This window comes from Oreochromis aureus, linkage group 18 (assembly GCF_013358895.1).
Source record: "Oreochromis aureus strain Israel breed Guangdong linkage group 18, ZZ_aureus, whole genome shotgun sequence".
NCBI classification, from domain to species: Eukaryota; Metazoa; Chordata; class Actinopteri; order Cichliformes; family Cichlidae; genus Oreochromis; species Oreochromis aureus.
Genome location: NC_052959.1, coordinates 12,266,339 through 12,280,598, shown reverse-complemented (window position 1 = coordinate 12,280,598; position 14,260 = coordinate 12,266,339). Strand labels below are relative to the sequence as shown.

At 40.8% G+C, this 14,260-nt stretch overlaps 1 protein-coding gene across 1 annotated transcript; it reads right to left on the bottom strand.

The window, feature by feature from the left end:
* Positions 1 to 64: 64 nt before the first annotated feature.
* Positions 65 to 14,122, bottom strand: LOC116316218 (mitogen-activated protein kinase kinase kinase 20). The gene is made up of 11 exons (XM_031734744.2): positions 13,666 to 14,122; positions 12,349 to 12,436; positions 10,139 to 10,240; positions 9,695 to 9,760; positions 9,525 to 9,553; positions 9,292 to 9,429; positions 7,023 to 7,109; positions 4,630 to 4,704; positions 4,406 to 4,512; positions 1,685 to 1,865; positions 65 to 1,589 (listed from the first exon to the last, which is right to left on the bottom strand). The coding sequence occupies exons 1-11, from the start codon at positions 13,822 to 13,824 to the stop codon at positions 1,266 to 1,268; spliced, it is 1,356 nt and encodes a 451-aa protein (XP_031590604.2). The 5' UTR covers positions 13,825 to 14,122; the 3' UTR covers positions 65 to 1,265.
* Between the last annotated feature and the right edge of the window lie 138 nt (positions 14,123 to 14,260).

The following is a 14,260-nucleotide window of genomic DNA, read 5'->3' as shown; positions in this document are numbered from 1 at the left end:
GTGTCCTCAGTGCTCCTGATGTCCCTTTTGAACTTATTAGTAGCACAAAATGACTGGAATGTAATAAGATTTCTTTTCTTTTTATTGAAAAATGATAAAATGTACAGAGAAAAATGCCAATACTTCACACACTAGATCACAGTTAGAACTGAAAGTCAAAGCATGTTTGGGACAAATCATATCTATGAACTACAAGATACTCTATAAGCAGGAGAAGAAGAAAAAAAGAAAACAAAGACAGTGCTGCCTCATTAGAGCGGCGTTCAAGTGTCTTATTTTGTTACACTTGTACCTCTTACAGTATGTTATGCATCAGTTTTAATAGCACATTAAATTACACAGGTGAAGCCAATCTGACAACATGACAGTACAACCTCAAACTGCCTTTTCCTTCCTTCCCACTTCACAGTACACATGGGTGTAGTATTTGTCCATTTAATTAAAAAACAAATTAACAAAAAATGTGTGTATACCAGCTCTTTTTTAACAGGAGATCACACATACTGTAGCTCAGATGCTGCATGTGCTTACAAGTCAAAATCTTTCTAGTTTGGCCTCGGTGTGTATTTCTGTGTGTGTTTTCTGTGCGTGTTTCTGCTAAGGTGTCATCTAATCACTGTCAGACCAGTCGAGCTCCATCATGTCCATGGCTGCAGTAGCCATGTTGATCTTGGTTCCGTGCCGCACGCTGCAGCTCTTAACAGAGTTCTGATTAGACGATGCCCGCATGCTCACCTGCACCCCAGAGTGACCGACAACACCCACTTCACCCCTGATCTTTTGGCTGATGGCCTCGCTGACGTCTCCTCTCACTCCCTGGACTACAACTCCCATGTCACTCCTGCGACCCCTGACCCCCAGCTCACTTCTGACGCCGTGACCAATGACTTTCATCACTCCCAGGTCGCCCATGTTCATGTCCATGTCCATGTCACCCAGTCTCTCCATCTCCCCCATCTCATCCATATCTAAAGACAGCATGTCCCCAAAGCCCCCCATGCTCCCATGGAGACCTTTGAACATGGTTGGGAGCCTCCCTCCTTCAAGACCACCCTCCATCCCTCTCTCTTCTAGCGTGTCGCCGAGTTTTTCTATCTCCCACCCTCCCTCTCTATCCCTCTCTCCTTCCGCCTCCCCAAATCCCCCCGAGTACCCTCGGACAATAGTAGTCACCCTGCTTCTTTGCATTCCTCCCCTCTCCCTGTCCCCTTCCTCCCATGTCCTCTCCTCCCTCTCCACTACACCACCGGGGAAGCTCCTGAGTGTCACCTGCACCCTTCCTCCCTCCAGACTGTCATGTCATCTCTGTCTCTCTGTCCCCAGCTTTTCTCCTCTAGGGTACCCTCCTCTTCCTCTTCCTCCTCCCCTAACCTCCCCTGCAACCCTCGGAACATGGCGTGCAGCCTCGTGCTGTCAAGTGAGCTCATCCCTCTCTCCAGCACCGCACTGCTCCCCCTCTCTGTGTCTCCGTTGCTGAGTGTGCGAAGGAGAGAGCTGACACCAGCACTGCTGACCCCAGCGCTATTGGAGTCCTGAGAGTGTGAGCGGAAGAACGAGCCCGAGGAGCTGATGGACATCGGTGTGAAGAACTGATAGAGACAAGGCCAAGATTATGAAAAAGGTATCAGTTAATTTTTGTTTATGGCAGTTTGAGATAAATGATATACAGGCAAGTTTTGCGTACCGGTGAGATGTTTGAGCGCTCCATGAGTAGGGAGGTGGGGCTAGGAGTCATGTTGGACCTCTCCATTAGCCTCTCTTCCCACAGTCTGAGCCTCCTCTCTCTCTCCTCTAGCTCCTTCTCCTTGGAGTAAAGTTCCCTCTCTAGCTTCCGGAGGCGCTCTAATGTTGACTCAATTTCACACCTAAAGTATTTGTACATATTAAAACATTAGTGGTCAGTGATTAACTCCAGATTTTAAAGGAGAAATGACTATATTCAGAATGAGAATATAATAATTAATATGTAGTCTGCTAAAAACAGCTACTAGTGCATCTAAATAAACTATATATAATGAAAAAGTTCATTTTATTTTTAATTTGTGTCATATATATTCAACACACATAAAGTGAATTATTTTAAATCTTTTTGTTTTAATATTGATGTTCATGACTTATAGCTCATGAAAATCAGAAATCCAGTACCGCAGATTATTTGAATGCTTTCATTTTAAGTAAATTGCTATACCAACTATCGATCTAGTTCAGTACACACAACTACAATCATGGAGATGACTGCTGACTTGGCAGTTGTTCGTATGACGGTCACTGACACTTTCCACAAAGAGGATAAGAAGGCCTTTGCTGAAAAGGCTGGCCTTTCAGAGTGTTGTATCAAAGCTTATTGATGGGATGCTGACTGGAAGGGAACATTGTAGTAGGAAAAGGTGCAAATGCAGCACAAATGATCGCACCCTTTAAAAAATTATCAAAAAGTTAAGAAAGATTCAGAGTGAGTGGACTGATCCTGGTTTCTGTGCATCCAAAGCCACCATGCACAGAGGTCTGCAGGAAAGCAGAGACAACACCAAAAGAGTCTTAACTGAGCTAAGGACAAAAAGAACTCGGTGAAAGTCCTCTTTTCAGATGAAATTCAATTTTGCATTTTAGTTGGACATCATGTTCCTAGAGTCTGTCAGAAGAGCAGAGAGGAGCCAAGAATCCGAGGTGTTTGAAGTAGTCTGATTTGGGGCGCCATGTCATCTGCTGGTGTCGGTGACGTTGTTTGGTTTCCTGTCACCATGTTATATTACATCCAAAGTCAACATGAGACAGACAGAAAGAGATTTTAGAGCAGTTCATGCGTCCACCTGCTGGCAAACTTTATGGAGACAGAGGTTGGTTTGCAGAAGGACCTCTAGCAGCACCCAGCCATAGTGCCAAAACTACGACTGAATGGTTTGCTGAGCGTGTTATTACGGTGTTATTATTACTGTTATTGTTTGTGACCAGCCAACTTGTCTGGCCTGAACCTCATCAAGCACCTGGAATATTGAAAAAAGGAAGGCAAGAAACACCAGACCCAAAAATACAAACAGCAACCTGGGCCTCAATAACACCACAGTAGAGCCAACACTTGAGTGAATCTGTGCTAAGCCACACTGATGCAAAATACTGAGGGCATAAATAAGCATATTATTCAAAAGCTGGTAATTTCTGTATCGTAAACTTCATTATAATTAATATTTTAATAATTCAGATACCAGATTTGTGATTTTCATAAGCTACAAGACATTTTTCACTTTATGTATATTGAATATACAAAATTTGAAAGTTTACCTTTGAATTAAATTCAACATTTTTTGAATTTTGCAATGACCTCTGAGGCATACTCACTGGAAACTACAATTAATTTTCATTTCTTTCATGAATTTTATTTTACATTCACTTGATACTTTCATTTTTTATAACATTAAAATATTTTTATGTTCTCGAGGAAGTAGTTTGCAGTTGTGAGTAGTTAACTTTTTACAGCAGAAGACAACATTGTTTTATAGTCGTCTTTTGATGCAGTACTCTCCACTGCCACAAGAGGTCACTATTGGATTGGCTGTCGATGAGCCTGCATTCACAAACACAATCATCTCTCACGGCAACTAAATATAGACATGTGCAGAGTCATACCTCCTCCTGTATTCCTTCCATACTTCCCCTTTCATTCATCCCACCCCTTCACCTCCTTCACTCGCTCTCTCCTCCCTGCTTGTCCAAGTTTTTCCACCCATACCTAAAACTTCACTCAGAATTGATTGCCTTCCTGTACTCATGTTAAATATGCACAGAATTTTGCACCTTCTCTCCTCCTGCTGTTCCATTGGCCACCTCTCTCTCCCTTTCCCCTGCACCCCCCAACCTCCCCTCATCTGTCCACTCTTGTTTTCCTCTATCCTTGCTGTTTGTGTCTCGCTCAGTGTTTTAGATTTCACACTCACACAATACATTTCTGTTCCTCCCTGAACCTCTGCTCCTCCTCCTCCTCTTCAACTCTTCAGTTTGATTTCTCCTCAACACCCCACACCACCTCCAACCCCACCCCTTGTCTCTTTCTCCCCATGTTGGAGTGAGGGCAGAGTGGAGGAGTAGAGGAATCTCTTCCATGGCTACTTTCCAGTGAGCTTAATATAGACTGAAGTAGAGTACAGGGTCACACATTCAGCTTCTCCCTTGAGCTTCAGAGTCCACAGAGTTGTGTATGTATACATGTATGTGAGCGAGCGTACATGCTGGTACGTGTGTGGATTTGGGATCTACCGTGTGCACACGCATTCAAGAGAGTGGATTTGTCAGCCTCATAAGAGAACAACACTTTATAGCATACACTTAAAAACGTCAGGAGATCCCTCTGACACAGTGCAGTTACACTCTTCTTTTGGATGTCTACAAGACTGTGTTTTTGTGTGTGTACCTCCACTGGTCCTTGTTGTGTAGGAAGGAGTTACACTGGTCCGGTAGCCTGCTATCGTTAGCCATGGTCTCCAGGGTTGCCAGCACCTGCTTAAACTGTGGACGCTCCTGTAAATACATTTGTACACACAGGATATGATCATGTATCTTTGAAAGCATTCAGTGCGCTATATGAAACTTTTTTTCCGCACATTAATCACTGTGCCCTGAGTCAGTTTAGCTTACCTTTGGGTCTGCTTGCCAACATTTTCTCATCAGCTCTGCAAAACTTGCTGGACAGCTGGTGGGAATGGTCAGCCTCTGGATAGCCAGACACAATAACACAGGCACATATAAAAATAATTACTATACAAATGAAACCACCCCTTTTTTTTCTTAACTCACCAGAGTGTTTTCATTTAGTCAACCATCCATTCATGCAAATATCTATCTGGTGATCAGGTCAAAGTGACCGCAAAACACACACTTTGGGTCCAAACTCAAGATTTTATCATGAAACTTTACACAGTTGTATAATAGAGGAAAATAATGAAGTGATCACATTTTTTATCATTATGTTGTGCAAAAACACTTTTTGGATATAAACTACACCTTGAATTTTTAAAAACTAGACAAACACAATTTAATGTGTTTCCCAAGCAGCCAACCCGTTTGACTACTTCAACAACTTCAGAATGAGAGTCTGCAGCCTTATATTTGGCTCTGTGAGCATGTACAAAAGGATGGAGCTTTGCAATTTGATGCCTTCCCCGTAATGACAATGCATGGTAATAGCAGCATGTGAGGATGCTTCTATTTGCTAAGTAGAAATGCACAGCATTTAACCAAAAGCTGATCTGATCTGTGTGATCTGAGGTGATATCAGCATTGGCATTACATTTCATTCTAAATCAAGTCAGAAAAATAGCTTTCAAACACCAGAGACTTTGCGGATCTTGCCTCGGTTCCTGATTCTTTTTACTCCAACACTCTGCCAAAACTTTACTGTATTATTCCTCTTTAAAGACCTCCACCTGCTCCTTTGACATAATAAAGTAAACTCTGGGGACCATTAGCCCCCAACCTTTACTAACTCCATGGTAACCAGCATTGTTCACCCTTCCTTCAAATGTGCAATAGTCCTGACTCTTCTGAAAACCAGAAAACGGCATTTTAGAAAAATCCCACTAGGTAACAGACTAAAGTGTAACCTCAATCTCTTATATACTTTTACTGCTCCAGTTTTCTGCACAGTTTCCTGTCGAGTAGCATTATTCAGAAAACGCAGAAAATATTTCCTTTAACATTTATGTGGATGACACAGATTTGGAGTAACTTTAACAAACTTCACCAGCTCTGGTGGCTATAGAATTTAATATAGAATCCTGTCATTTGGTTACTATGTGTTAAATGGTGTCGCTCGTTTCTCCATATTATACGCTGAGAGATTAGAAATCGTTTAAGTAAAGAATATATCAAGATCCAGAACTAAGTGCTCGGGGGAAGAGACTGTGCCAAACCTTTCACCCTTATACTGAAATTTTCAACAGAACTGAAATGAGTAATGAGTGAACAGAGATGTCTTAACTTTAGCAGAAAACTGTGTGCATTATATTGAAATAGCCGAAAAGCTGACCAAGGAAAAACATGTTCATGTCCTTTGAAATTAAGACTAATCTCAGAAGAAACTAGTTTATAGGTTCACAATATTAGGTTTATAATTCCAAGTTTCAGCAAATTACAATCCATCACAGTGTTTATGAGCTAAATGGTGGGGGAGGGGGGTCCATGTATATCTTTCTTTTGTACTGTGTAAACTGCAGTTACAAAACCAATCCCTTTGAACATCATAGGCCCAGACATCTCCATAGTACAATGCGGTAAATGGAAACAGTTTCCCTGGGGATTAATCCTAAAATATCACCAACTCAGAGTGGAGAGAGGGCGAACTGAAGGGTCAGGAAGAGAGGTGTAGCAATGGAAAGGGAAAATCAGACGGAGACTGGGAAAGAGGAAGAGAGAGAGTTATTTAGGGAGAGTATTTGGAGACGAGCCAGCAGCTACGAAGGAATCATGTTCTCTGTGTTGTTTTGTTGAGTCTGTGTGTGTGTGTGTGTGTGTGTGTGTGTGTGTGTGTGTGTGTGTGTGTGTGTGTGTGTGTGTGTGTGTGTGTGTGTGTGTGTGTGTTTGTGTGGGTGTGTGTGCGTGTGTGTGCATGTGTGTGGGGGTGTGTGTTTCTCTTACAGGAGATTCGGTCACTTTAGTAACTGAAACACAGATGCAGCGTAGCCATCATCCCCTACCACTCATAAACCCAAAGAATCGACCCTCCTATCACTGCAAACTTCTCTTCTTTCCCCCCCCTCTCTCTCTCTTTTACTCTGTCTGCCTCTCTCGCTCGTAAAGGCTTTAACCAGGGGGAGTCTGGCCAAGCTCCACTGCTGTGTATCCAGGCCTTACAAGAGCAGAGAACTGACATCAGGCCTAAAAATACTCTGCCTTAGCCTCACCAGCTCACAGTGGAAACCATGAGAGCATCACATTGTGCCTCCAGTTGCTTCAAACTCTGGTGGGTCTAAATGCTTTCAGTATGTTCAAAAAAAGTGCGCATGTATGTACGAAGTCTATGTGCAGGTTACCTCTTGCTTTTCCACCACCAGCCATGCGACCTGCAGCCCTTCGAAACCTTTGAATGGAACCTCCCGAGTCAGCATCTCCCATAGCACCTGGCCACAGAACAGACTGTGTTGGTTCGCTTAATGCAAAGAAACAGCATACAGTCACTAGCGACAACAACATGGCCTCAGTACTGTTGATACGTGAGGTGAGAAACTATTGGAAAGAGTATAAAAACTGTTAGTGTTCAGGCCAGTGTGCTCTACTTAAGTTTTACAGTTTTTTCTGCATTATTTTAATCTGACCTTTGCATTTGCCAGAAATTTTTATGTTATCACCAGATTATTTGCAACTTTATCATGTTACCATTCACCCAAACGTCTTAGCTACTACTCAATTTAACCGTGACTCATTGTTTAAGAGGACATCCCAATCTTTTATCCATACTACTAGCTAACAGCTGCAAATGTTATAACTTTATAACCATGCTTTAAGTTAGTACTGTGCAAAAGTCTCGAGCCACCCATAAAGTCAGGCTTTCATGTAATTTTGGAGCAATAGTTCTTCAGGCTGTCTAAAGTTCTTTCAGAGTTTTTCTTTGGCAACTTTTCCCTTTTCATTAATTTTCAGTCCATTCCTTGTACCTGATCGTTCTCAGATACATTTTTTTGGTTGGTTGGTTAAGCCTCTTAATGCTGACCTATGAATCACTCGTAAAAAAGGTATCAAACTCAAGGGATGAACCAGTACACATAACAACAGGGCAAAGAACCAATTTTAAATAGTATCTTCAGTGTCTTTGTTACTAGCACCCTGTCACAAAAAAACACATAACTAAAGAAATTAGAACAAATTGAGACTATCAAAAATAGCAAAGAAAATACAATTTGACAGACATGAAATATTTGACTCCCAAAGAGCTATTAGCCAGAAACTTGCCATATCTCGGTATAGTGTACATCTATCCTTTGTTGCAAAAAACATGTTGCAATACTGGACAAGTACTACTGTATACTATCTACAGCAGATGAATAGTATCTAAAAGTCATGTCCTTAAAGTTAAATCCAGCAAAGCACTGAAAGAGGATTTGAAAGGTATATCTGGCCCCTTCAGTTGATCCATCTGCTGTTCCTCCTCAGAAATGGACTCTGTGGAAGAGTGGCTGTCAAAAAGACATTGTAAAGGAAAGGAAGCAGTGAAAAAAGGCCAAGGTATGCCAAATTACACAAGAACTGGGATAAAAAACATGGGAATTGGGTCTTATGGAGTGATTAATCCACATTTGATATTTTGGGTTCCAATTGTATGTAGAGATTCAGTCAGCATAGAGGTACAACAGTGAGTATAAACATGTTTAACACACAGTGAAGTCTCTGTCATGGTTTGGGCATTTTAGCCAGTGGGACCTTGTAAAAACTGATGGAATTATAACTGCAGAAAAGCACAGTCAGATTTTCACCCACCACACAACACCATCTGGAAAGTGTCTGCTTAGCAACGGTCTCATTTTTCAGTATGACAATGATCCCAAATATACTGCCAATGCAATAAAAGCATACCTGGTGGATAGAAAAACACACAGTGAAACACTATCAGTCATGGATTGTCCTCCCAAGAGCCCGGACCTCAACATTATTCAAGCTTTGTGGGATCATGTTGACAGGCAACAGAACAAAAGGCAGAAACAACCAAAGAAGAACTTTGAATGTCCTTGAAGAAGCCTGGAGAACTATTCCTGAAGACTACTTAAAGAAATGACAAAAGAGCTGCCTAACAGAGTTCAGGCTGTGTTGAAGAATAAATGTGGCCATACCAAACATTGACTTTTTTATAACTCAGTTTCTGCCTGTACACACTGTATCAATAAATCACTGCACCCATTTCTCATTTTCCAAGTAAAAACAAAGAAAGAAAGAAATGAACTGGTTTGAGGCTTTTGCATAGTACTGCATTTCAGTTATTTATTCTCTTATTTATACTTATTTAACCACTTATCTAGTTTAATCATTCATGAGTCCCTCTCGGTGGTTTATTACTATCACTTAACTATTAACTTTACTGCTTAAACCTGCTCTGGTCTGCACATTTCTTTAATTAAATTGTAATTTCTGTTTCTTAGGATTAGTAGCGCTCATCCGTCAGTATGCCCCATGACTACCGCAAAAGTACCCCCTGTGGTACTTCTACTCCTACTTGTAATTCACTAAATTACAGCACTAGCACTGACTGCTACTTCTTAGACTTATTCCTGATCTTAAAATACTGATATTCCTACAGTACTGCCAACTCACCACACCATAGGAGTAGGTGTCACAGGTCTCAGAGACAGGCAGGCTCTGAATGACCTCTGGAGCCATCCAGGGAAAAGTGCCCACTACTGTCATATGGGTGGTATGGGAAAGAAACTTAGACGCTCCAAAGTCACAAATCTGAAATATCAACAGAAAGACGCTATTAAAAAGATGCACAAAATTCCACAAGATGTGTCATTTTTTTTGTTTATAAATACACTATAGGTACAAACCTTAAGCACTTTATCTGCTGTCATTACCACTGAAAAACAGACCACATTATACAGTCCAGTTAATGGTGCACAACACTGAAAATACCTGACATTCAGGACTGTGATTGGGCACATGCTACCAAAAGCAAGTTAGAAAAACTAATCAGAATGGGGTTTAAATTATGTGTTACCATTTCGGGACTTGAGGTCTCTGTGAATCACTTTGACTGGAGCTTCTGCATGCAGGTAATGCATCCCTACGAGGAAACCAATCATTATTAATGTTGTATCTTCTTAAAAAAAACAAAAAAAAAACTACAGCACTTTGATTTAGTTTTTGTGGAATTATCTAACAATACTCAATGTTTGGGTTTCAATTTCATTTGTTTTTGATCAGTTTCAGTTAATGCAGAAATCTATTAAATGAACTGACCTTAAAACATATGTGTGAGACAAGATCTTCAGCAAAAAATCAGCTAAAATAATGGCAAAATACTAAAATGGTTTATAAAATTATATAAAAATAAATGTTTAAAATTACATCATTGGGTGTGTTAGAGACTGTAGATCTTCTCTCGTATATAACCTGTTATATCCATATTCAGTTTTGAATCATCTTTATTTTTCCTTATTACCCTTGGCTATCTGTATGGCCCATGTCATGATCTGGTTCATGTTCATCTCTTCACTCTGCTCACTGGCGAGGTACTCATACAGAGACCCTGCGCTAGCATATTCTGCAAGTACAGCACAGACAGACACAAACAATTTTCATTATGACAAACAACAAGAAAAATCATGCGTACCAATGCATCATGTAAAATGAGTCAACAAGTATACTGATTAAAAGGGAAAAAATTTATTAAAAAAAGGAGAGTTTTTATATTAGTATGTCACTCTGAGTTTGACCTTTGACCTGAGAAACAATTATATGACACACACACGTATACTTTTTTTTTCATAAAGCAATAAAAAATCCTATTTTATTATTGGATGAATTAGTTTCTCTTTTTGTCACCCTAATTAGCCAAACATTCAGTTTAATAGTTACATTGCGAGTACCACATTGGATCTCCTTTTGCCTTCAGAGCTGCCTTAATTCTTCAGCATAAAACATATAAAAATTCCTTAGAGCTTCTGGGCCATATTGACATGATGGCTTCATGCAGCTGCTAGAGAGCCACAGAGTTATTCTGTGTTAAATCTATGCCGTAGGTACTTTGTAACTACAAATCCCTCTGAAACCCAACAACGTAACCTATGCCATAAACTGATGTGCGCCTCTGTAGAAATGTAGCTACACATCACATCGAGACAGCCCGCAACCTTCCGCCTCTTAAGTCAGACGTCATTAACTATTTCCAGATCCAAACACTTCTTCACTTCCCAAACTCAAACAAACACTGTGGTATCACTGAGAGTTAAAAATGACCCAGATTCTCTCATCTTCAATAAAATGAAACTTCAGATCAAACATAACACAAAAGCATGAATGCTGGTAACGGCATCAGTCATTTATCTGCGTTACATTGTAGACTGGACAAAGATTCCAGTTCATCCTAAAACCGTGTGCCTCATTCACAGTGTGTCGTGGGGTTTAACTCAGAAATGGCTGCCTAGACCTTCCTCACTCAAATGTCTAATATATAAATGTATTTAAAAATGAATTAATACCTAAATACCTGCCACACACTGTGCTTGGCTTATTTATTTACTGATTTCTTTGTTTGTTAAATAATCAATTATTTCCTTTTTTTTGTTAAAGTATCTTGAAAAGAGCCAGCCATTCAAATGACAGATCTTCTTCACAGCAGCCATTTTTGACACAAAATCGTAGGGAAGCACAGGAGTTATTAGTAAGAAAAATTATAGCTCTGCACCAGTAAAACAGAGCCTCCATTAATCTCATCAGCAACAACCACTATTTTAAATAATAAAGTCTAGAGTAGTGTATATTACAGCATCTTCAAAACCATTCATTGCTATTTAAACAAGTGAAATAAACTTGGTACTTGAAGTTGTATGTTACAATGTGTGAGAACTACAGCCCACTGTTAAGCAGGGCACAAATCATACACAGTGAGAAGCTGCCTCAAATCATCGGAAACGCCTTCAACCTTCACATCCTGCCCTGACTGTTAAATCCAAAATATGTGAGAATTTTTCCATTTTGCTACTTAATGTCAGATCAAAGACAGAAAGTAGAGCACACGCCTTTGTAACTTTGTGAAAATAGAAATAAATGCCTGAATGTTACCATCTGCACACAGAGATCAAAATGTGCTGATACCTACTTTACTTTTGATATATTAGTAAGCATTAGGCATCAAGAAACATTGCTGGTGGTGTTTCAGTGCTTTATCTATACCATATAAACCCAACCGGGATTACAACCACATCCAAACATGCTGGTCTCAGTTACAAATGTCCCGCCAGGAATCAACGCAAGAACCAGTGTTCAAAGTATGTTCTGATATTTCAACATACACACATAAACACTTGCCGGCCATCAGAGCATGTGTTAATGCGTGTGTAACTTTCTCCGCCTCGGATCAAATACACACCAATTAAACCAATATACACACACACACGCATACACGTGCAGTTTTAGATGGCAGCACAGTGTGCCCTGACTGTATTCTGTAGCTTTTATGACTTACCTCAGACCTTGACCTGATAATGACTTCATACTTATATTACACCTGAACCCCAAGGATAGTCACACACATTTCATTTTGTGCATCTCGTCTAAATTTAAGCATTAAACTACACTGACAAAAACATCTGAAAGTGTATATGAATTTCAAAAACACACTCATACACATACACACAATCCAAGTCTGACCTGTGACAATGCCATAGTTGGGAGATTCCAGCACGGCTCCATAAAACTGAATGATGTTCTTATGACTCAGTACACTGAGAATCTCAGCCTGGATGAGGGGTCAAGAAAAAGAGAAGCAGAGAAGTATGATCACCTTCATTAACTTAAGTTTTACAGTACTGACAAAGGAGCACAGCTTTTAATAATCATTAATCACAGAGTGTTAGGCTAACCCTAAATGTTAAAACCAATTTTAAAGTTAATCCTGATTGCTTCTCCGGGATTCCTGAGCTTAGGTCGGAACTTATTCCATTCCACAAGCTATCCAAACAAAAACCCTCCACCCTGCAGCAGTAAACAGGCCATAAATCTGAAATAACATCTAGATCATCACCTTTGCATGTGTGGAATATGTAACTTTTGCCAAGCAACATAACAAACTAACAGTGAAATGGATTTACACATAAACTCCAATCGAGCATTGAGCGAAATATTTTCTCTCTAAATATTTTTTTTTTTCCAAAGAGAAATTCATCATTCTGTGTTTATTCTCATCTATTGCTGCAAGGCTATCAGTTTGTGCAAAGTCTTGCAGGAAAACGATGCATGAAGGCTCCACATGAAGCTGCAGTTCTCACATTATCCATCAACTTGTATTTACACATGAACTATGCAGACAGTTTTATGCATGCCTGCCCACCCTCTGTGTATTTTTGTGTGTCAGAGAAGTCGCTCAACCGACAAAATTTCTTCCCTGTGTAATCTTATGAAGTTGGCCCACTTGTGACACCACCTTTTATTTCTCTATAATGTATGTGTGCACTTGCTTTTATATTATATAAAATCTGACACTGTGAATTAATACACCCACAGGCCCCAACTTCAGTTTCCTGACGCAGACCCATTAGCCTCTACCAGCCCGGGATCATTAACATGGAAGGAAATCATGCAGCCCGCCTCATACTTGTGGAGACTCACACCCAGGCCTGAACTGAAGTGAATTAAGCTTCGAGGTACTACTCACCTCACCCTAACATACAATGGGAGGAACAGGGGAGTCCAGGCATAAATAAAACTGCTATATCTACAAAGAGTGGGAGGAGGAGGAGGGGGCATGAGAAGCGGTATGTTTAAGATAAACACATGTACAATGGCAGACAACAAGGGAGGGGGAGGTGGGGGAATGGGGGGGCTTTGGCTCCAAATCTGGGTATTGAGTGGAAAGTAACCGTTTTTGAAGTTTTGAGCAGTAACGTCCCACGAAGGAGAGGAAATACCTAATGACTACTGTAAATTATGTGTGTGATTGGTCTACGTGTGTGCGTGTCTCCACTTTACCTCTTTGTCGATCTTCAGAAGCTTCTTCACAGCCACTTCCTTGTCCTGGGATATCCAGAGAGCTCTGTAGACGCTCCCAAAGCTGCCTCCACCACAGTTCTCGTAGAAGAGCAAGTCCTCATGCTTTATCTGCACAAACGACGAGCCAGGGGACGACATGGCATACTGACTGACTCCCGCGCACTCAAACACACACACACATACACGCGTGCAGCAATAAAGTGTGACTGCCCAACTACCTAACCGCTATCCCGAAAGTATACAAGTCACGGATGAGCTGAGAGCAAGTGAAGGAGAACAACACAAAAGAGAAGTGAAGTAGTTTCCTCCACAGGGCCAGAGTGGATGTTGTCAGTCAGCAGAGCAGATTGTCAGGGAGAAGAAACCAGAAAGTGCTGGAAAGAGAGAGCGAGAGAGAGAGAAGTTTGCTCCCTGTGAGTGAGGAAAAGTCAACTGTCACTAACAGACAAGGTATTACATTGCCTGATAGTGGTGATCCAGTGTAACTACAACACAGAGCACACACACCAAACACACACAAGCTTGAAGATGAGGGAGAAGTGAGTGTTGACTGTGTGCAAGTTACGGTTTGCAG